The 22067-nt window shown below is 43.5% G+C and overlaps 2 protein-coding genes across 2 annotated transcripts in view; both read left to right on the forward strand.

Moving 5' to 3' along the window:
• hbs1l (HBS1-like translational GTPase) overlaps positions 1-5691 on the forward strand; it is a 38346-nt gene extending 32655 nt beyond the window's left edge. Inside the window, exons 12-18 of the mRNA XM_080832963.1 lie at positions 137-205; positions 1654-1758; positions 2017-2107; positions 2636-2744; positions 2996-3096; positions 3635-3779; positions 5026-5691. Coding sequence (XP_080689089.1) covers positions 137-205; positions 1654-1758; positions 2017-2107; positions 2636-2744; positions 2996-3096; positions 3635-3779; positions 5026-5037 — 632 coding nt within the window. The 3' untranslated portion in view covers positions 5038-5691. The remainder of the gene's footprint in view (positions 1-136; positions 206-1653; positions 1759-2016; positions 2108-2635; positions 2745-2995; positions 3097-3634; positions 3780-5025) is intronic.
• A 3131-nt stretch (positions 5692-8822) lies between these two features.
• aldh8a1 (aldehyde dehydrogenase 8 family, member A1) lies at positions 8823-14874 on the forward strand (the record flags this gene model as incomplete). Its single annotated transcript, XM_080859590.1, has 7 exons — positions 8823-8960; positions 9786-9933; positions 11296-11451; positions 12510-12659; positions 13062-13318; positions 14051-14212; positions 14422-14874. 7 exons carry the CDS (start codon positions 8823-8825, stop codon positions 14872-14874), a joined length of 1464 nt encoding a protein of 487 aa, XP_080715716.1.
• Positions 14875-22067: the final 7193 nt, after the last annotated feature.

A 22067-nucleotide genomic window follows, 5' to 3' on the forward strand; every position in this document is an offset into this window, starting at 1 on the left:
CCCTTCTTCTCTCTCTCTTTCTCTCTCTATTTGTATCTTTTCCACTTGTGTTTTTGTAGTTCTTTTGTCATGCTGTTTTCCCCCTAGTTGTTGTTCATTCTCTCATTCTCTTGTTCTTTCTCTTTCTGTTCTCTAGATGGGTTCAAGTCTCCGCAGAGATCAGTAGAAAAGCCTTTCCGGCTCTGTGTGTCTGACGTCTTTAAAGGTAAGGGCCAGCGATGTCACTCGCTGACTTTCATGAGTCAGCTCTCTCCATCTGACCTCCCAGCCCAAACGCACGGCCATCTTCTCTGTGCAACCCATCAGTGACTGTCAATCAGGCGTGAATGTCCTCAGTGCAAAGCTTCTTGTAACCATTCAAGTCTGCTCACTCACACCACCAAAAGATCTTGGCCCTCATGCAGCTGGACTAGTCTCTGCGATCAGTACACCTTCAGGACACTGGCTCTCACAGAAACAAACACTAACCATCGCACGACACAGCACAGCACAGCACAGCACAGCACAGCACAGCACAGCACAGCACAGCACAGCACAGCACAGCACAGCACAGCACAGCACAGCCAAACTGTAACCCTCTCCGCACAGCTGCACACCAGCACTGTTCCTTACAGCTGCGACGTCCCCTTGGGGGATCAATAAAGTTCTATTTCCAACTTTCTCACAACTAGGGTTGAGTTTTCACACAGCTCTGTCTCATATGAAGGCTAGATAGAAACGATATAGAACCACGGTTCTAATGTCTCACCAAGCACATAGTGCTACTCGGAGGCCTGCTCTGCTCTGCTCTGCTCTGCTCTGTTTAGCTGAAGGGATATTATCAGACCGTAAAGTCTAAACCTCAGTGAATGAGTTAGTTAGTCAGCCCAGTCTTTATTTGTAGAGCTTTTGTGTATCAACATTAACATTCTGATACGAAATACTTCATGGATTGACACTGTTCAGTCAGCCTTTGGTCGCTTAAACTCAATGATTCAATACAACACATTTTATAAAATGATAAAGGCAAATGCATCCTAGCTTTACACGTCCCAGCCATAGGCCTCTCTTCTATGTAAGTACACACACAGCCTTGTCGGATTCCCAGTGCCACTTATTCAAACACACAGTCAGCAAGTTTGGCTGCACTTCAAATCTGTTCATTTTACTTTGTTCATTTTACTTATCGTTTCCATAATAGTGAATTATTAATACATAACTAAACAGTTTCTGAGAGCTCTCACTTTCACTTACTCACACTCACACACACACACACACACACACACACACACACACACACACACACACACACACACACACACACACACACACACACACACACACACACACACACGCACAGAGAGAGAGAGAGAGTTGAAGTTGCAGAGAAATTTCCTTTTGTGACAGTTTCCAATCAGTACAAATATGCCAGAGTACTCTGTGTGTGTGTGTGTGTGTGTGTGTGTGTGTGTGTGTGTGTGTGTGTGCATGTTAAGCAAGATTAAGTAAGTGTGTGTGTGGTCATGTGTGTATGTTTGTGAGTGCTTGCTAGTGTGTGTATATGTATGTAAGCTTATCTGCATGTCTTTGCATGTTTTTGTGTGTGTACGTGTGTGTGTTTATCCCTATATGTGTGTGTCGGTGTGATAATGTTGTTGGTCGTCCCTTGCTCAGATCAGGGCTCCGGGTTCTGTGTGACGGGGAAGATTGAGGCGGGCTACATACAAACAGGAGAGCGCATGCTTGCCATGCCCCCCAATGAGACCTGCACCGCTAAAGGTACACACACACACACACACACACACTCACAATGAAATGTTCATGTTCTGTCACACTTCTTACAAATACACTCACATACACTAATATACACACGTGTGTTGGTAGTGGTTTTAGACATATGTACACCCCATCTTGCATGCATGTGTTATTTAGCCTGAGGTGGTCAAAGGGGAGCCTGTACGTAGAACTTACCTGGGGAAGAGCAACAGCGCCCCCCGGTGGCTGTCTGTATAATCCCACCTCTGTTCTGCCCCACAGCTATTTCTCTACATGATGTGGCCATGGATTGGGCTGCTGCTGGAGATCATGTGACCCTGTCTGTGACGGGAATAGACATCATCAAAATCAAGTATAAGATTAAGCATACAGACGCTCACACACAGACACACACACACTCTCTCTGTCTTTCTCTTGCGCACACACACACACACGCACACGCACACACACACACACACAGACACGCACGCACGCACGCACGCACGCACGCACGCAGACACACAGACACACAGACACACAGACACACAGACACACAGACACACAGACACACAGACACACAGACACACAGACACACAGACACACAGACACACACACAATCTCTGTCTCACAAGCATACGCACATAGGAATAGACTCTTTTTCTGTCTTTCTCTCTCCTACACACAAATACAGACTCACACCCAACACATAGGAGCATACACATACACTCTCTCTCTCTTTGACTCTTTTTCTCTTGAGCACACACACACACACACACACACACACAGATTCACCTACACTCTCTCCATTTTTGTCCTCATTTACTTTTGCTTGATAGACTTGTACCCTCATTATTAACATCACATTAACTCTCTCCCTCTTTTTCCTCTCTCTCTCTCTCAGTGTGGGCTTTGTATTCTGTGATCCTAAAGAACCAATCAAAGCCTGTACTCGATTCCGAGCCAGGGTTCTCCTATTTAACATTGAGGTTCCAATTACAAAAGGCTTTCCTGTGAGTAGCATATGTGTGTGTGTGGGGGGGTGTGTGCGTGTGTTTATATTAGGTGAGGTTTAATATGGCTGTCAATCCTTATTATGTTTCAGGAAATATGTGTGCTAGCCAGCATTTGGGACATAATATGTGTCTGTGTGCTTGTGAAATACATTGAGAGTGTGACCTTGTTCGTATAAAGATGAAGATATTTTGATGGTTTAATTGTAATTTTGTGTGTGTGTGTGTGTGTGTCTGTCTGTCTCACACAGGTGCTGCTGCACTACCAGACAGTAAGTGAGCCAGCAACCATTAGGAAGTTGGTGAGCATCTTACACAAGAGCAGCGGAGAGGTGCTGAAGAAGAAACCAAAGTGAGTTAACAGTGAACACTGAATGTGTGTGTGTGTGCACCAGTATGTACTTATGTGTGTGCGCTTGTGTTTGTGTCAACGTGTGCGCATACTCACAAAAACTAGGCAAACAGTATTCACAGTATTCACTTAACCTCTCAGCAGGTAAGTTCTCCTTCTCTCACCTTCCCTCTGAAGAAATGAGGCACCCTTGAAATAATTCTTTCCTTTGGGCTTAATTGGTCCAATCAACCTTAATTGGACCCAACCATTTCAGTGGGTAGCCCTCCCCACATTAGTTCTATAGAACACATCATAAGTGAGATTAATATATACATTAGGTGTACACACAGGTGGCTAGGGACATGCCTAACTAGGTGTGTGTGTGTGTGTGTGTGTTTGTGTGTGTGTGTGTGTGTGTGTGTGTGTGTGTGTGTGTGTGTGTGTGTGTGTGTGTGTGTGTGTGTGTGTGGTGTGTGTTGCATATTGATGTGTGTGTGTTGCGAGTGGTGTGTGTTACATATTGATGTGTGTGTTGCGTGTGGTATGTGTTGCCCAGGTGTCTGGGGAAAGGGATGAACGCTGTGGTGGAGATCCAGACTCAAAGGCCAGTTGCTCTGGAGCTTTACAAAGACTACAAAGAGCTGGGGCGCTTCATGCTCAGATACGTGGGGTCAACCATCGCCGCTGGGGTCGTCACCGAGGTAACAAGCCTGCTCACAATCATATTAGGGTCATTATTAGGACGTTGGATGAAATGAAAAGTACAGGTGCGCAAAGCAAAACCCAAGGTCACCTACAGGTGAAAGGCATTATAATCATTGGCAGTAGTGTAACCTCCTTTCCTGGCTGTGTGAAATTCTAAATGAGTGAAGGGTTTAGACCCTTCAGACATAATATGGACGTCAGCGCACATTATTTCTGTGAGGGGGCTCGGATCGGCAGGTGTTTGGCAGTGTGCAACAGAAATTAAAAGTAAACAAGTTTCTAAATCAAATCCCAAGGTCACAGATGAACGTCCCCATTTCCAGTATGTACTGCAGACTCCTCTCATTTGACCTCATTCTCGAACATTTTCTTACGTGTCTTATTAAATGTCTTCTCACTAACTTCGTAAGCACAACCCTAAGAAAGATCCCCGCCGGATTCATGAACGCGTGGAAATGTGTTAAACCATCAAAAGTGTTCTTATCTCTGCACTGATTCTTAAATTGAACGTGCATTCTCGTACACCTGAATTTGCATACACCCTGCCGGCTCCTTATAAGGGCATGCAAATACAGAGCAGCGTGCAAACAGAAAATCCACAAGCAATGTTAAAGCAACTTGAGACTGACAGAGAGTACACAGATGGTGCACCGGCCAGTTAACGTAGACCAAACTTCACTGGTGCAGAGGTGGAGGTACTGTTGCAGAATGTATTCTATTCTATTCCACTATGGCTATATCCAACATGATTGAGTTTAGTGCTTATTCACTGCCATTTGCAGTTGTGTATTGCTTTTATTTGTTCACAATGCCTCGTAGAATCATGACTATAAATGTGAAACGTAATTGTTAATGATACAAATATTCTCGTTTTTATTATTATTATAATTATTTAAATTCGAGGAGGTCTGTAGAATTGATGTGAATGCAAACACCAACGATTTTCTCACAAATTCAGCCTTTAAGAACACGGACACACTCCAGTCTGGCCTATCTACGACTGCTTTTCCGCGTTCTAAAATCCTGTACTTAGCTAAGAATGAATCCCAGATTAGACAACTTCCATGAATGCCAGAATTGTCCCGGGAACTTTGTTAGTGTAATTTAGAAGACATTTCTTCTGAGGTCCATTGACATCTTCAAAAGGACTGAATGGTCTCGCTCTGTAGATCAGTGGGCCTGAGCTGGTGTTAAGGGCCTCATGTGATTCTGTGTGTGTGTGTGTGTCTCTCTCTCTCGCAGATCAAAGAATGACAGACGATCAGGCGCTCCCGCCTGCGGTCTCAGAACACTTCAGAAAAGGACCTGGCCCAAAGAGCTCGAGAACAAGTGCAATTTCCCCTCACCCTGTCATCTCTTGGCACACACACACTCATACACACACTTATCACACCCTTGCAACACACACATTTGTGCACACACATCATACCCTTCACACACACACACACCCTTCCAACGCGCTCACACACACACCCTTTCAACAAACACACACAAACGACCCCCGTGCCAGCTTCCTACAGCCTAGAACATGGGCAGGCTTCTGCATATGGACTTCACCATGGAGATGTGATTGAAGATGGGCCAATCAATAGGGCTGTATTATCATCATTATTATTTCTTGAATATTTGAGGTTTCAAATTAGCGCGCCAACACTGCATGTGTTTCCAGATATTCTTGAGAGGAAGTGTAACGCTATCAGGTTAGCACACTAATTTACCTGCCGTCATTTGGGAGACCCTGGTGATAGTGATGGCAGGTGAGTGGTGAGGGCTAGTTTGGTTAGCAGGTTTTGGTTTCAATTTAGAAATGTTTGGGGATACGTGGGTGGTGCTGGCATGTTAATGGCGGGTTAATAAAAGACCCTCACACACACACACACACACACACACACACACACACACACAAAATGAATCCCTCTGAAGGACTGACAAAGTAACTTAAGAAACAGCAGTGTTGTAAGACTAAGTGTGTGCACAACACACACTTCTCACACACAGGCGGACCCATGCAGCTATGCATGCAAGCACAAAGACGCCTCCCTCTTTCTTGCCCCGAAATTCTGGAACATTCTTCTCCCCTCTCACAGCATCGCACACTCTCTGAGTGAATGGAATGTTTTTACTTCTAATTTCATTTTTATTCAGTTGAATGCTCATGATGAATGATCTTATTTTGACTGAATATGTTTGTCATACCTGTTATTCAGGTATTTTTTTCTTTTAACTATTTGTTTTGAGGGGGAAAGTTTGACTCAGGAAAGTGTTTGTGTGTTAATGGAGAAAGAGGAAGAAGAAGTAAAAAATATATAGGACATTGCAGGGGGATGAGCGATACTAAACCATACCAATCCTGACTGATTCTCACAGCCCGTTTTCTCTAACACATTCAACACTCATAATATAATTTTGGTTAGAAGCTACAAAGGGCTTGCTCAATGAGCCAGAGACACTGGAACTGCACTGGCTCCAATCCGGTTCATGCCAGGACTCACCCCTAAGCTCACAACCATATTGTGGTTACAGACAGCAAGGGAGAGATCTTGACAAAAAGAAAGAGAAATTCTTGATCGTTGTAAAGCAAAAAGGTGGTGACACTGGAATTGTTCTGGTCTTAATCTGGTGGGTCAAGGCCAGATACGCTCCACATCACAGCCGAATGCCTTTCAAATCAGGTTCAGATCAGTTCCAGTCATTTCTACCACATTGCTGTTATGGTAGGGCAGGTCAGCAACTTCTGGATTCTGTCTGAGGTCTGTGACACTAGCAGGGCAGAGAGGGGCATAGCCTCTCATCTAAACAAACTCATTAAGGTGCTAATCGCCGTTTCTGAGGGAAAGCGCATAAAGACATCACAGCCGCTCGGTCATTGCTTTGATACTTTGTAATTACAGATTTTTAAGTTACTTTTTCTTGTTTGGGTTTCATCCACTGGGGTTTTGAAGGCATCATTTCAAACAAGCGTTGGGTGAGAAAAAAAAGCCCTTTCGGTCTTTATGGATCCATGCTGTTTCGGTTGCGCCACAAGTGTTTGTGCGGAGTTGAACATCGCTGTACATGAAGTGTAGGCCACTATAGGCTAACATATCTCATTCACTACAGTATCTTCAACCCTCCCATCTCTATTCAAACTGGATGTTTACACACTGCTTACGGGCAGCCCAATGTAGCCTTCATGCGAAATAATAAAGGTGATCAATTGAAATATCAATCTGTGTGATTGTTTTCTATTATTTTTATAACAATTTGAATTGTTATCAAAAACAAATGCTCATGCATACTATGAATGGATATATGCCTATTGCAAACATAGGCCAAACACTTCAATATGGGCCATTATCAGAACCCAGTGCCTCCTTATCCCCAGGTCGTTCACTAACAGCTAAGAATCTGTATTCGGGAACATAGCCTGTACAAATAATATTTTCTATTTGTTGAGGACAGCAGAGACGCGACTGCAGCATAGCCGACTATCCGAATCTGAACTGAAGGGTGAATTCAGGTATATTGGGACATCAGGTAATTTGGGACAACATAAGGAAAAAGGATTTTACTTCTGCCTGGAAAAGGCTATGGTAAAGTTAGGGGTGCTAATACATTGCTTAGGAAGCATATAACTAAAATCACATGACATAAGGTAGGTGACATCACACAGGGGGTTGTGGTCAGCATTACACAGGAAGTTGACCCCAAAAATCAAGAGGTCAACAAAAAATGACATATGCTTTAGGTGGATTTTAATATAAGGCTGTAAAATGTATATGCTTCATTTAATGTGGACACCAATTATTAGCAAATATGTGTGATGTATAGGTGTACTTAAATAAAAAAACACTTTTTTGAAATTATGTTTATATTAATTTAATTTTAACATTTTCTTGGTGTCCCAAATTACCAAACATGGTATGGTAAATTGGGACGGCATGTTTCAGGTAATTTGGGACAACATGTTTTAGGGTATAAAATAAAAATGTGTCAATAGTTTAGTCATAAATAACCTGATTAAAAGTGAACTGGTCACTTTTATAACAACACAAAACCAAAGTGATGTATCCTAGGCAATTTTTAGCAGAAGAAATTAGAGGTTAAGGGTGCTTACAGTCAGAACTTTGTGGAGTGGGCCAGAATGAAGGGAGCATTGCAAGAGAACAGAGAACTGGAAAGGGCAGGCAACAGACCTAAGCTCCGTTATCTTGCCAGGGCCTGTTTTGTCCCAAAATCCACCCTCCAAATCAGAAGATAACACATACGGCACAACCTTAATGATATATATATGGTTAACAAATCCATTAAAATGTTTTTTTAAAGGTTCAATAAAGTGTCCCAAATTACCAACAAGTTGCTTAAAATAATTTTTTTGTCAACTCCACTAAAATAGTGAGCCATGTGATCATAAAATATCATTAAGACTTATTTTTTACACTTAAATAATGTGGATACCTTAAGGAATTCAGAAATGTCTCATTTATTGGGTTATGTTTGTAAATTGATGACAAACTTAAGCTCAGAAGACAAAATTACAAAAAAATGTCCCAATATACCTGAAACCACCCTACCAGTCTATAACAGTGCCTCTGCATGAGAAATCCTCTCACCTATGTTCATATGTATACATATGCATATTGTTATACCTAGACTACGTTGTATATAGGCCGCTAGAGACTAGAGACTCTAGAGCGGTCCTTCCATAAAACACTGTGGTCCACTCCATCCTCCAACGACCAGCTGGATCTGAGCAGTTACTTGAAATGATCGTATGGACTTATGCTATGGTCCGCAGAATGCGCTCCTTCAACAAGCCCACCTATCCAGGTACTGCGATTGGTGAGTGGGAAAGGTTAATGAATAGCGATTGGAGAAAACCCTCGCACCGTCCAGAAAGAGGAAGGGAAATCAACCCATTGGCTAGGAACGAATTTGAGCCAGTCCACAAATTCAATTTGAGAAATGTACTCATCTACGATCTAGTCGTGTGAGTGACAGTCAGACTACTTTTGTTAGTGTACAGTTTTGGCTGCCTAAAGATTTAAAAGAAAAAAGTTATGCCTGTCAACGGGACCCACCTGGTGCTGGAAAACTACATTGGGGGTGAATTTCTGCCCTGTTCTGCTTATATCGACTCGCACGACCCGTCCACTGGAGAAGTGTACTGCAAAGTTCCGGACAGCGGGAGTGAGGAGGTGAGAATTTTGCAGAAGTGTCCTAGTCTTCAGAAGTGTCTGCTACGTGTTACGCTAATTGCTATTGATCTGAGATATTTGACTTTTCTCGGGATTTATAGCATATGTTCTGTGATTTAACAGGCAGTGTGCAATGGGCACCCACTTGTGAATTATTTTGAAATGCAGTTTTTATTTTCATAAACATTTTAGTAGGCCTATTCATGCATTAACGGGCATAGCTAATATGGCATGTACAATGAATAGGTTAGGACTTAGAGCAAACCACCTTTGCTCCTTTCCAACTGGAGATGATTTTGTCCCTCTAATGATTAAACCACCCCAGGCTTCACCCTGTTGTGTGTGTGTGTGTGTGTGTGTGTGTGTGTGTGTGTGTGTGTGTGTGTGTGTGTGTCAGTACGCTACTGGGAAATGGAAGAGCAAAGATCACAGGCCACCGATAGCGAATGTGCGTGTGTGTAGGCCTTGTTAATTCAGACAGTAACGGATTTGATCATGATGTGAAGAATTTGATGGCTGGGTGTGAGGAGCCCATGTACGTTGGTGCGGTGGAGGAATGTAATGAAATAATGTGAAAGTCTTGGCTGGAGAAGAAAAAATGAATTGGAAAGATTTTGTAAGCTCCTTTCTTGTTACAAACCCTCTGTATCCTGGTAACAAAGTTGTGCCAAATAAGTTTCACAGATCAAAGAGTGTTCTCTCTCCCTCTCTCTGACATTGATTCATGCCCATGTGAATTCAGGTCTATAAATCCAGAATCAAATGTTCAAAAGATTGGTTGTTAGTCCTCTTTCACCTTTTATCCCGGTTGATCTGGCTGCGTAGGTGGATGCTGCTGTGAAGGCGGCCAAAGAGGCCTTCCCTGATTGGTCCTCTAGGAGTCCGGCCGAGAGAGCTCAGGTGATGAACAAGCTGGCCGACCTGATGGAGGCGCGCCTGGAAGAGTTCGCTCAGGCTGAGTCTAAAGACCAGGGTAAGAGCCACTGGAGGCCACAGTTCCCCACTGTGAACTTTACCTAATATTAGTTTAACTGTACAGAACTATAGCCTAGGCTACTATAAGTGTCTACTAAAATACCTACTGCAAACTCTATACTAAAATACAGTTGGCTTTGCTTTGTTGCGGATGGTTTTGCCAAGTGTAGTTTCAGAAATATAAAAGTATTTCTACTCAGCAATACTTAATAGCCTATACACTGGCAAATCTGTTGTTAAGGGCACCCAGGCACACATTGGACAATATTTTAGATCCTTGGTGGTAGTGGTCATAAGATGTCCAGATCTCTCAACATCTCTTAAACTAAAGCTAACCAAATATACCCAACATTTATACTCTGGCCAGGCCCAAAAGCTGCCCTTCAAGTGAACACTTTAAATGGGTTATCAACTGGAAGCCAGGGAAAGGATGAGCTGTCATCTAGAACAATCAACGGTTCTTTGAAGTTTTATTTGTCTTTGTAGAATAATTTATTTCACTCTACTTTTAAAAGTGAAGAAAAAGTCCTTAATGTGGAAAAGATTCTTTGAAAAGTCCTGAAACTCACAGGGAACCAGTTCAGAGAATGAAGAGATTGTAAAGCAAGCCACTCAAATTTTACCTAATTAAGATTATTTTGGCCAGGGTAGGGTCTTAAAAATCCTGTGATTAAGTCTTTAAATATCAGTAAGTATCAAAATGCCAGAACATCAGATCAACTCAGGTCAAGGAGCTTGAGAGACCAGAGTTTCTCAATCACAGAAATGAGGAATGGCTTTTGTTGCCAGGGGCCCAAGCCCAGTGAGTCACTCACGAGTGTAATTAATAACAACATGAACACCATTTGTAAACTTTACTAGAACGGGGAGAAGAGTGGAGGTGTGGGGTCAATATGTCACCAGTAGGGGGTGTCATTTCAACTATTTTTCTGATACATTATCACCCCTAATATAATCACAGACACACCCAATGTGTGTCTGTTTCATACCAGCTCATCTGATACACAACAAATGAAGCACAAAACAGAATGGGCTCGTATATAGGGGGTTTTAATCAACAAAAAGGCTAAATACAACACAGGAGAATTTCGATATCAAAATAGAACGGCGAGGAAGGCCCAAATAGCGTGGTTGCGCACGCATGTTGAAGGAGAACGTTCTGGTGGACGATCCCGGCCTTAAAACATATCGGGCTCCGCCCACGGCTGACAGGCAACACCTGCACATAATTACAATAATAGGCAAAAGTAATAACAAACGAAATAAGGGAAAACAGCGACCCCTAAGGCAGGAGGACGTAACAGTGTCTGTGTGTGTGCCCACAGGTTGCCTCTCATAATCGTTCATTCATGTTTTTTAGGGAAGACCATTACGTTCGCCAGCACTGTGGACATCCCCCGATCAGTGCACAACTTCCGCTTCTTTGCCTCCTCTATGCTGCACCACACAACTGAGTGCAGTCAGATGGACCACATGGGCTGCCTCAACTACACCATCCGCAGCCCTGTAGGAGTGGGTAAGGCTGTGTGTGTGTGTGTGTGTGTGTGTGTGTGTGTGTGTGTGTGTGTGTGTGTGTGTGTGTGTGTGTGTGTGTGTGTGTGTGTGTGTGTGTGTGTGTGTGTGTGTGTGTGTGTGTGTGTGTGTGTGTGTGTGTGTGTGTGTGTGTGTGTGTGTGTGTGTGTGTGTGTGTGTGTGTGTGTCTTTAAGTGTTGGTGTTTGTGTGTGCAGAAGAGAGAGTTACGTTGTCCATTCCACTATGATTACCTCTATTTATGTGTAAGAATTCCTCCATAAGGCCTAGCGTTTCAGTAGTTAGTAGTTCTTAGCATAATCACAACCGATGGCAAACCAACATGCCCGTGTCCATGTCTGTTTTACAAGCTTTTAATCACTTAAAAAACGTACATCACATACTCTCCTGTTCATTAAATACACCAGTCACTTTGTGACTCTCTTTACTCTCTGCCTGTCTGTCATGTCTCACTTTTTCCCTCCCTCTCTCCCTCTCAACCACTCTCCCTCAATCCCCCTCTCTCTCTCTCCCGCTCCCTCTCTCCCTCAATCCCCCCCTCTCTCTCTCCCTCTCTTTCCCTCTCTACCACTCTCTCCCTCTCTCTCCCCCTCTCCCTCTCTACCACTCCTTCCTATCGTTCTTGCCCTTTCCCTCTCACTCCCCCTCTCTCTCTCTCCCTCTCTACCACTCTTTCCCTATCTCTCTCCCTCTCCCTCTCTACCACTCTCTCCCCCTCTACTACTCTCTCCCTCTCTCTCCTTCTCCCTCTCTCCCTCAATCCCCCCTCCGTCTCTCTCCCTCTCTCTCCTTCTCCCTCTCTACCACTCTCTCCCTCTCCCTCTCTACCACTCTCTCCCTCTATCTCTCCCTCTCTCTGCCTCTCCCTCTCTCTGCCTCTCCCTCTCTTCCACTCTCTCCCTCTCTCCCTATCTCTCCCCCTCTCTCTCCCTCTACCTTTCTACCACTCTCTCCCTATCTCTCTCCATATCTCTCTCTATCTCCCTCTCTCTCTCTCTCTCCCTCTCTCTCTCCCTCTCCCCCTCTCTCTCTCTCCCTCTCAGCGGGCCTCATCAGTCCCTGGAATCTGCCCTTGTATCTGCTCACTTGGAAGATTGCTCCTGCCATTGCCTCGGGCAACACTGTGGTGGCCAAACCCAGTGAGATGACGTCTGTCACTGCCTGGATGATGTGCAAACTAATGAATGAGGCTGGTACGTACATGTCTGTGAATTGGTGTGTATCTGTGTGTATGTGTATGTGTATGTGTGTGTGTGTGTGTGTGTGATGTCTGTATGTGTGCTGAGTGCACATTTGTGTGTGTGTGTCTGTGTATTTGAGTGTGTGTGTGTGTGTGTGTGTGTGTGTGTGTGTGTGTGTGTGTGTGTGTGTGTGTGTGTGTGTGTGTGCGTGTGCGTGTGTGTGTGCATGTGACCCCTGGCACTGATATACCTGAAAGAAGATGCTAAACCTGTTCGCTTGCATTTGCAGGAGGTGAATAAAAATCAGTTATATGACATACTGTTTGTTATATGAGTTATATGAGTGATGCGGCAAATGTGTCAGAGGAATTATACAGCTGTTCAATATGTGTGTGTTCATCTGTATGTGTGTAGGTGTGCCCCCCGGCGTGGTAAACGTAGTGTTTGGCACGGGTCCTCACGCCGGCGACGCTCTGGTCGGCCACCCCGACGTGCCGCTGGTGTCGTTCACGGGGAGCACAGCGACGGCGCGTGTCATCACTGAGCGTGGCGCCCCCTACTGTAAGAAGCTGTCGCTGGAGCTGGGGGGCAAAAACCCTGCCATCGTGTTCGCCGACGCAGACATGGAGCAGTGCGTCGCCACCACAGTACGCTCCAGCTTCTCCAACCAGGTCAGTCTAACTCCCCACCTTTCCCAGTCAGTCAGAAAGAGGCTCACTCAGGAAAAGAGCTTGCCCAGATCTGGCTCAGATCTGGCTCAGTTCTGCACCATAACAGGGCCAGATCCTGTTCCAGAGTGAGCCTCTATTAAGGATTTCCAGCTTCTCCTCCCAGGTCTATCCGACTGCCCATCCGCCCTCTTCAATTTGGTGATACAGGTGGATTTGTGGGGTGTGGAATGGGTGTGGTGTGGCGTGGGTGGAGTGTTCCTCTGATTGGGAAGATTTCCTTTTTAGCTGCTGTGAGTGAAAGCCCAACAAGAGCATTGTTTGACCACAAGGTGGCAGTCATGTTTCATGAATGCTCACTGTACAGTATACTGCTTTTATGTAACAGTGGCCAACAAGTACTGATTTTTGCAATTAGTAAACCCCTTTCCCCAGTGCCCCAAAATACTGCTACCATCAATACCTCCTTGCTAGCCTGCATCCCTGCTTCCTAAGTCTGAATTCAGTGAAGGACTGTGATTAACACAATGCTGCTTATGTTCACAATCTCAGTCAAGACTTTCTCAGTAAAGGCCAAGTCTCTCTCAATTTCAATACAAGTGAGTGAGTTTTATTGGCATTGCAATATATGTTGCATTGCTAAAACAAAACATTCACACACAGGGTTTAAATACAGAATATATACTGGAAAAATACAAATGTCTCTCTCTTCCTCGCTCTCTATCCCTCTCCCAGGGGGAGATCTGTCTGTGTACCAGCAGGATCTTTGTGGAGAGAAGCGTCTTCCCAGAATTTTTGGAGAAGTTTGTGGCAGCTGCTCGGAAATGGAAGACTGGCGTTCCCTCGGATGTCTCCAACAACAACGGGGCACTGATTAGCAAAGAGCACCTGGAGAAGGTGTGTGTGTGTGTGTGTGTCTCACACACATTGACAGAGAATGTTCCTCTGCTTTTTGTTGTAGACGGTGTGTGTTTGTGTGTCTATGTGCACTTGTTGCACTATGCGTATGTATTGTGTGTTTGAATTTCTGTAATTGTGGTGTGTGTGTGTGTGTGTGTGTGTGTGTGTATGTGTAAATGTAAATGTGTTGCCCCTCCCACCCCCAGGTGCGAGGCTTTGTGAAACTGGCCCGTGACGAGGGTGCCCAGGTGCATTGTGGGGAGGGTGTTGACAAGCTGGACCTCCCAGAGCGCAACCGGGGCGGCTACTTTATGTCCCCCACCATCATCACCGGGGTAACTGACTCCTCCCAGCTGATGCAGGAGGAGATCTTTGGGCCCGTCACCTGTGTGACGCCCTTTGACCAGGAAGAGGAAGTGATCTCGCGGGCTAATGGTGTGCGCTACGGCCTGGCGGCCACGGTGTGGACACGGGACGTGGGGCGCGTGCACCGAGTTGCTAGGCGACTGCAGACGGGGCTGGTGTGGACAAACTGCTGGCTGGTGAGGGATCTGAACCTTCCCTTTGGAGGGATGAAGAATTCTGGAGTGGGGAGGGAGGGGGGGAAGGACTCCTATCACTTCTTTACTGAGGTCAAAACAGTCACCATCAAACACTGAGCAGAACACACACACACACACACACACACACACACACACCAACCCACACACACACATGCACAAACACACACACACACACACACCAACCCACCCACACACATGCACAAACACACACACACACACACACCAACCCACCCACACACATGCACATATACACACACACACACACACATACACAACACACATATAGACTCATCTGTGCAAGCAGAACATGTAACATACACACACAACGTACAACACACACACCCCCACAGACACATACATATAGTCAAAACATGGGCGCTTGAAAGGTCATGATAAGATTAAATGGGAGCACCTGGTCAGGTTAGGTTAAGTAACCTGCTGTTCAGAGAAAAGCCTACTGGAAGGAGATGGCAATGCTCATGAGCTGTTTTATCAGAATTAACTTGGATCCGCAGGTAGTATCTACTGTTAGAGTTGTGTAGAATTGTTTTATATACGTAGTGCAGCATGTAGTATTTTCTTTTACAGTAGTTTATAATTGTTTAATATAAAATGCAGATACTTTAGTATACTTTAAATTAGCATTAGTATCTATTGATAATATTAGCTGAGCCATTAATATGAAAATGTATGCAATTAAAAAAAATAATCTATCAGTGTTAGGATGCAGCCTCACTAGCATACAGAGTGTAAGTGTGTGTGTGTGTGTTACTCTTTGTGAGTGTTACGAAAATACACAAGCCAATTACCAGACATGTTCACCTGGAAATGATGATACCTGAAAACTCCTGTTGATCCTGTTGTGAAATGACTTCAGTGTGGTACTGTAGGTCTTTCAGAACTGGTTTGTCATCATTTTCTAGAGTAAATGTCTCTCACATCAACAGCGGTTTTGACCATCAGTTTCTCTCAGCAATAACACTGTCCAGACCATCCTTACTGTGAGACTTCAAAAGTCTCTGTGACTCTGACACCTTCATACACTAATGCACACACTGCTTTTACAGGCATGAATTTCAGAAGCTGTGCTCAGCGTTTATTAGACATATTCGAGACACACACATGCACACAATGCATAGGTTATATTGCAGGCATCAGACACATGGCATGGATTTCAAGTACACTTAAGAACAACTGAAATAGTCCTACATCAGTTGAGTTTGAGGTAAACACACCCAAATCTTCCAGGCAGTTAATGGAATGATATAGACATTGACATGACAGTAAACGAAAGAGTCAAAAGAAAGTTAAAGGCATTTGAGTACATATGAGGTAAGCGTATTGAGAAGCTTATTTCAAATATAACACATCCCTGGCTTTATAATATCAGTTTGCATTACCAAAAGCACTCAGTTCTTAATTACAGGTTAATCACATGAGTGAAAGAAAAAAGAGGTTAATTTCCCCTCAAAAATATTGCATTTAATTTCCAAAACGCCCTTCCTCTTAAACTCTGAGGAGAGAAGGATTATAGAAAGTGCAGCTTGTAAACAGTTTCGTTACTGTGCATTTATTATGTAAAGATCATTCACTATCATACATCTCAAATTGTTATTAAACCTGCCTATTACCAAAATAGTCAACCCACAAAATGAAGTGTTCAGTCACACCCATGAGTGACCAAGGAGAGTAGAAAAGTGGAAAGTGGAAAGGCAGTCTGATGGAGAGAAATTTTCATCTTCCTCATTTGACCCTGAGAACACTGCAGTGGCAGCCCTGTGCAGCAGTCTGAGCACTGGGAAACAGTCTCCTTTAAAGACCTTAGAGTAAAGTCATCTTAATACTCCCTGGAACCCTTTCAATTCAGTTCAATCCAATTGTATTTCTACAGCGCCAAAACAATAAAATTGTATCAAGGCATTTTACAGAGCCCAGGGCCTGGAACCCCTTAGAGCAAGCACAATGGCAACAGGGGCTAGGACAAATCGGGATGAAACCTTAAGCAGAACTGCAGCACATAATGAATGATCAATCAATGATTAATAATCTCTATTCAATAATCCATACACAACAATTATACTAACTATCCTCTCAAAAGTGCCTCCCAAAAGGGCTTCTGTCTCATAAGAGGACCCAATGAAGGCAACGTTGGTGTTACACATGTAAACTTTACCCTGAGCTAAATTTGGCAAAAACATGGATGCAGATAAAGGCAGTTAGCTGGCAGTTAAGTGTCAGTGCCGCTTAGGCATCAGGATTGTCTCTCGTTCCACAGCGTCAGAGCTGAACCCTGAGGAACTCTACACACGCCGGACCTGACGAATTGTCCCGTAGAAGGTGTTGGTTTGGGTCATAGCTGAGAGATTAAGGGAATACCAACAGGTTATGTAAACTCATCCACAGGAATTAAGTAATTTGGACTGAGCCAATATGCAGTAGAGGCAAACATACATGTCTAAAACTTGAGAGTTTTTGAAGGAATAAAAAGGGAATTGGCTGCAGACAACATGAATGTGATGTTATGAAATATAATGGGACGTACTGGCAAAGTCTAGCAGGTAGTACTGTCCACTGACAGTGAAAGTAATGCTTCCCTGTGGGTTCTTGCGGTACTCAGCCTCAAGTAGGACACTATCTGTGGAACACTCCAAGTTGGTTCCCACCTGGAGAACAAGAGAACAGACTACTAAGGACACGACCAGAGGAATTGGAACCATTCTAAAGAAAATGAATAGCTGTAGAATACTGTGAGTCACTTTTGATAAAATACAGTAGATTTATATATTTTATAAAAAGTAAAACGTAAATGTCACAGTCAAGAGAATAACTGCAGGGGTCAAATAATAAGCACATTTATGTAATACCACTTATCATTTGTTATGGTCAAGAACCAAAAGAACCAAATCATTAATCTTTAAAGGAATGTAATGTGACAAAATCTCATTTTAAGCATAAATCACATTCTGTAAAAAAAATTAGAATTTCGACTCTGATCTGAAAACAGCACTCTCATAGTGTCTTGTTGTAATAAGGTGAAAGGAACACTCACCCTGTGTTGGAAGTCGTGCCACGTGTTACCAGTTCCACTGAACTGCCACTTGGGGGGTGCGATGTTCAGAGCACTCATGGAGCGGAACAGTGGAGTTCTGGGGATCTGCAACTTAGGGGGTGAGATGTTCGGAGCACTCATGGAGTGGGCCAGTGGAGTTCTGGGGATAGAGAGAGTGGTATTGACACCATATCATGAGATACGCTAGCTAATATTTCACATATGTGCCCCAGACATTTACTGAATAGACAGATAGTCTGATCAATGGCCCTGTAATATGAGATAATAAAGTTAATTCCCCTAAAACATGGCTTGAGAAATGATCTTACACATACACCAAACTCTATGAGAACAGGAGGTGTAAACACTCACTGGACTGTGTATGCCAGAGCAGAGGAAGGGGAGAGAGTGCTTGGATAGGAGGGCCGGCGTCGGACTTGTCTTTTACAGGCAGTGCTTAAGTTTTCCTGACACATGTCTGACAGGGGGAAGACACACACAAAGACAGGAACATCAGTACAAATACAGAGCATGTAGAAAATAGTGTACATAGGGCCCTAATACTCAAATTGTTCCCCTACCTTCCCTCTAATCCCTGACAGGCTCTGAGAGGCTGGGTGTTGTAATACAACATACATACGCACTACACACAAAATACCAAATAACAAACACAATGTATGTGATATTATATGTGATATGTGTAGATGTACAACTCTTTATGTTTTGGTATACGGCTCATTGCACATACCTCTGAATCTGATCTCATAAGTGTATGAGCTGAAGTTGAACTGGTAGGAGCCCTGTGGATTTTTCTGGTACTCTGTCTCAAGAGTGGCGCTGTTAACCTTCGTGCTTCGCCCCTGTGAGTCCTAATAAGAACACAGACACCAGTTCCACCAGTTCAGACTTAACTCAGTTAACACTTTTAAGGCAGAGGTACGCCACACAGACACACCACAAAACCCATGATTATAATTCAGCCAAACATTTCACCCACCGTCTCTCCATACTGGCTCCATCCCTGCTCACCCTTGAAGTACCAGAGCCACGAGGTGTGCGTGGAGCTCAGGCGTCGAACTCCCACATCCTGTCTGTGACGCACCTGCAGCTTTTGGAAATCTATGGAGATGGCCCTGCAGTATGTGTGTGTGCGTCAGTGACAAACACCATTCAAGACAACTGCTTTATCTTCTATCTCTATAGCAGAGAAATTATCATTATTATTATTATTATTTGTATTATTAGTAGCAATGGTATTGGTAGTAGCTGTCCTTGTAGTGCAGGTGCTGGTATGGATATAAAAAAATTGCCCAGGTCCCTTGTGTGAAGCGTCAGATGCCCACTCACCTCCAGGGTGTGTTGTGGAGTGTGATGCCCGCTGTGAATGGTTGGGAGTACTGCGCCTCAAGGAAGAGGTCGTTTGCTATGTCCATCCAGCCTTGGCCGCATTCTAACTGCCACTTATACAGCCTACCAGCCTCCAGCTGATCTGAACAAGGTGTAAGTTCAACTTGTTGGTTACTAGATTACTGGCAGGGTAAAACATTGTCTCTCTCTTTCATACACACACCACAAAACCCATGATGAACACGTGAAAAGTGTACCCGTCATATTTGAAAAGAGCATGAATTCAAATTTTCTTCTGGTAGATACGTGTTATCTGTATAATAACAATATGCTCGCCACCAGTTTGTTCTGGTAACTTATGACTTTTTCTACATATGTGCCTGTTCGTGCTCTGCTGATAGTGACTTAATCAGGCAAGGTAAGGTGCTAACTATGGTTTGGGTTTGGGTCATAGACTTAGGGCTAGCTCACAGGTATTTCATTTTATAAATTATTTTAATATCATAAAATAAATCATTTTCCTGTAAGTGTCTGCAAAAAGTCCAGCCCAGTCTGTAACAGCCCAAAAAAGTTGAGATCTGATTGGCTGTCTGACTAAATGCCCATGTACCATTTGGTGATGATCTTCCTTTGGAGTGCCTGTCTGTCCTTGTCCCTGCTGATGCCATCCGTCGTCCTCCTTTACTGATGTTTCCTCTTTCTGATTCTTCAGAATCTGAGTCCCCTACGTGCCGCAGGCGACAACTTTTGCCGAAACGACAGGACCCTATCCAGGAGAACCTACACACGTGCATATAAGGGCAGTCGTCTCCATTCCAACAACCGCCCTGGTTGTAGAACCGACATGGCTCTTTCTGTCACAATATTCATATAAGTCAGAGAGTCAATGTATGATTAATATAGAGTTCTAATTCCACTTTAAGTGCAAAAACAAGACATCACAATAGCTTTACATGGACTCGTACAGTTAAGGTTCTCTTGTAAATACAAAAACAATTATATGGCTAATAATCTTTTAAAACATGATTCACATTGCACTCAACAAGGGCAGACAACACTGGTTGTAACAAATGTGAGCAAAGACCTCATTGCATTCATGTAAATAGGCCTATGTGTACTATTTTGTATGTGTGTGAGCCTATGCCCTTAAAGACTTGACCTACAGAAGCTGAGTGCTTCAGTCAGTGTCCAAGTGGGCTCTATTTAAGTGCGATTTTCTCCTATTACTGCAATATTTTTGGAACATTTCTGGCATTTCTGCATAATTTGTGACTTACTTCAAAACTACCGCAATTTCAACCACAATATTTGAGAATTCCAACAAAACCTACTGGTCGTAATAATCACAACAAAACCTTGCAAGAACCTGCAGGGAATGATTGGCATTTGTATTTAGTACTACACAGTAGGGGTGACTGACCGTGTGGTGTGCTGGCGCCCTCTGTTGATAATTTGAATTTTCGTCGCTGGACTGCGAGTTGTCAGCATAATCTTCTTCGTCATACGAGTTGCCTCCACTGCCGTTAGAGGACATGGGGATCACTTGGCAGGAGCTTGAATCCTCTTAAGACAGCAAGTGTGAACCACCAACACCACAACACAAACAAACAAACAAACAAACAAACACACAAACACACACACACACACACACACACACACACACAAGACAAGATAAACGTATTTATAAGATTTGGTCCTCATGTCATGGACAACGAATGGGCAACCTATTGGAAGTAAACGCAGGCTGAATGGATCTATAACTCGTAAGTTCATCTACATGCGAATTCACCATTCGGAGACTCAATCGACCATATGATATACTGATACAGGAAAAAGCAAGTGGACATCTTACAAATACATCCTAAGTCGCCAAATAAAACAAGGCAATATAGCCAATAGTGTATAGCTTACTGCAGTTTCTTTTAAAACTGATAAATGTTGACTTTTATTTTCGGTTCGGTTTCGACTGTGGGTTAAAATCAAGGACATCTAGGCTGGTAAGTGACCGTGCTACTTCAAATAGGCTAGGCAACTCCCCCTTTGTCAAAATAACGAAACACGAACACTGCGGGTTCATAGCACAAGTTTTACCTCTTACATTATCTCCATATCCCTTAAATAAGATATAGCGACTCACCGTCTGACGACTCATAGTAAGAAGCCATGGCTGCAGCTGACAGCACGCTTTGGAAGTGCACAATTAGCCAAAGGTTTTCTTTCACTTTCGTTTCATGTTCAGTTTCATGACTGAAGCTTTGAAAATAGTAAACATTGGGTTTGCAATTGTTGTTGGGGTGCACGCAATACATTTCTGTTTGTTTTTATTGATAACTTAGCAGGACATTTACTATCGGTGGTCCGGTTATTGGGAATCTGATTCGAGTTGGCCTAGAGAGGTCCACACACATGTGTTAAAATTGCCCTGAGCCAATGTTCCCTCTATTTTTTTTCAGCACTGAGCAAATATTTTGTACTCTGAGCGCACATTTCAGCACTGTGAGCAATTCGTAAACCACGCGACCTGACGAAAATGAACACGAGCCTGTGTTAGCCATAGGTTTCCAAAGAGATGACCGCAAATGCATCAATATGTCTACAAGGTTGCTATTTATTCAATATCCTTTATAATGGCTGGACTTTGGAACATTTTAATGATGGTGTTTTACCAGTCAGTTTAGTTAAACTTAAAGGATCTTTGGTTGAAAATAAATAAGGTTTAGGGAGGTTATGACTGGTTCACTGGTTATGAATGATAATGATTATATACGTGTATATACAGCCGCGGAAAAAATTAAGAGACCACTTCAAAATTATCAGCTTCTCTGGTTTTACTATTTATTGGTATGTGTTAAAGCAAAATGTACATTTTAGTTTTATTCTATAACCTACTGGC

The sequence above is a fragment of the Sprattus sprattus genome (assembly GCF_963457725.1).
Source record: "Sprattus sprattus genome assembly, chromosome: 2".
Taxonomy (NCBI): domain Eukaryota; kingdom Metazoa; phylum Chordata; class Actinopteri; order Clupeiformes; family Clupeidae; genus Sprattus; species Sprattus sprattus.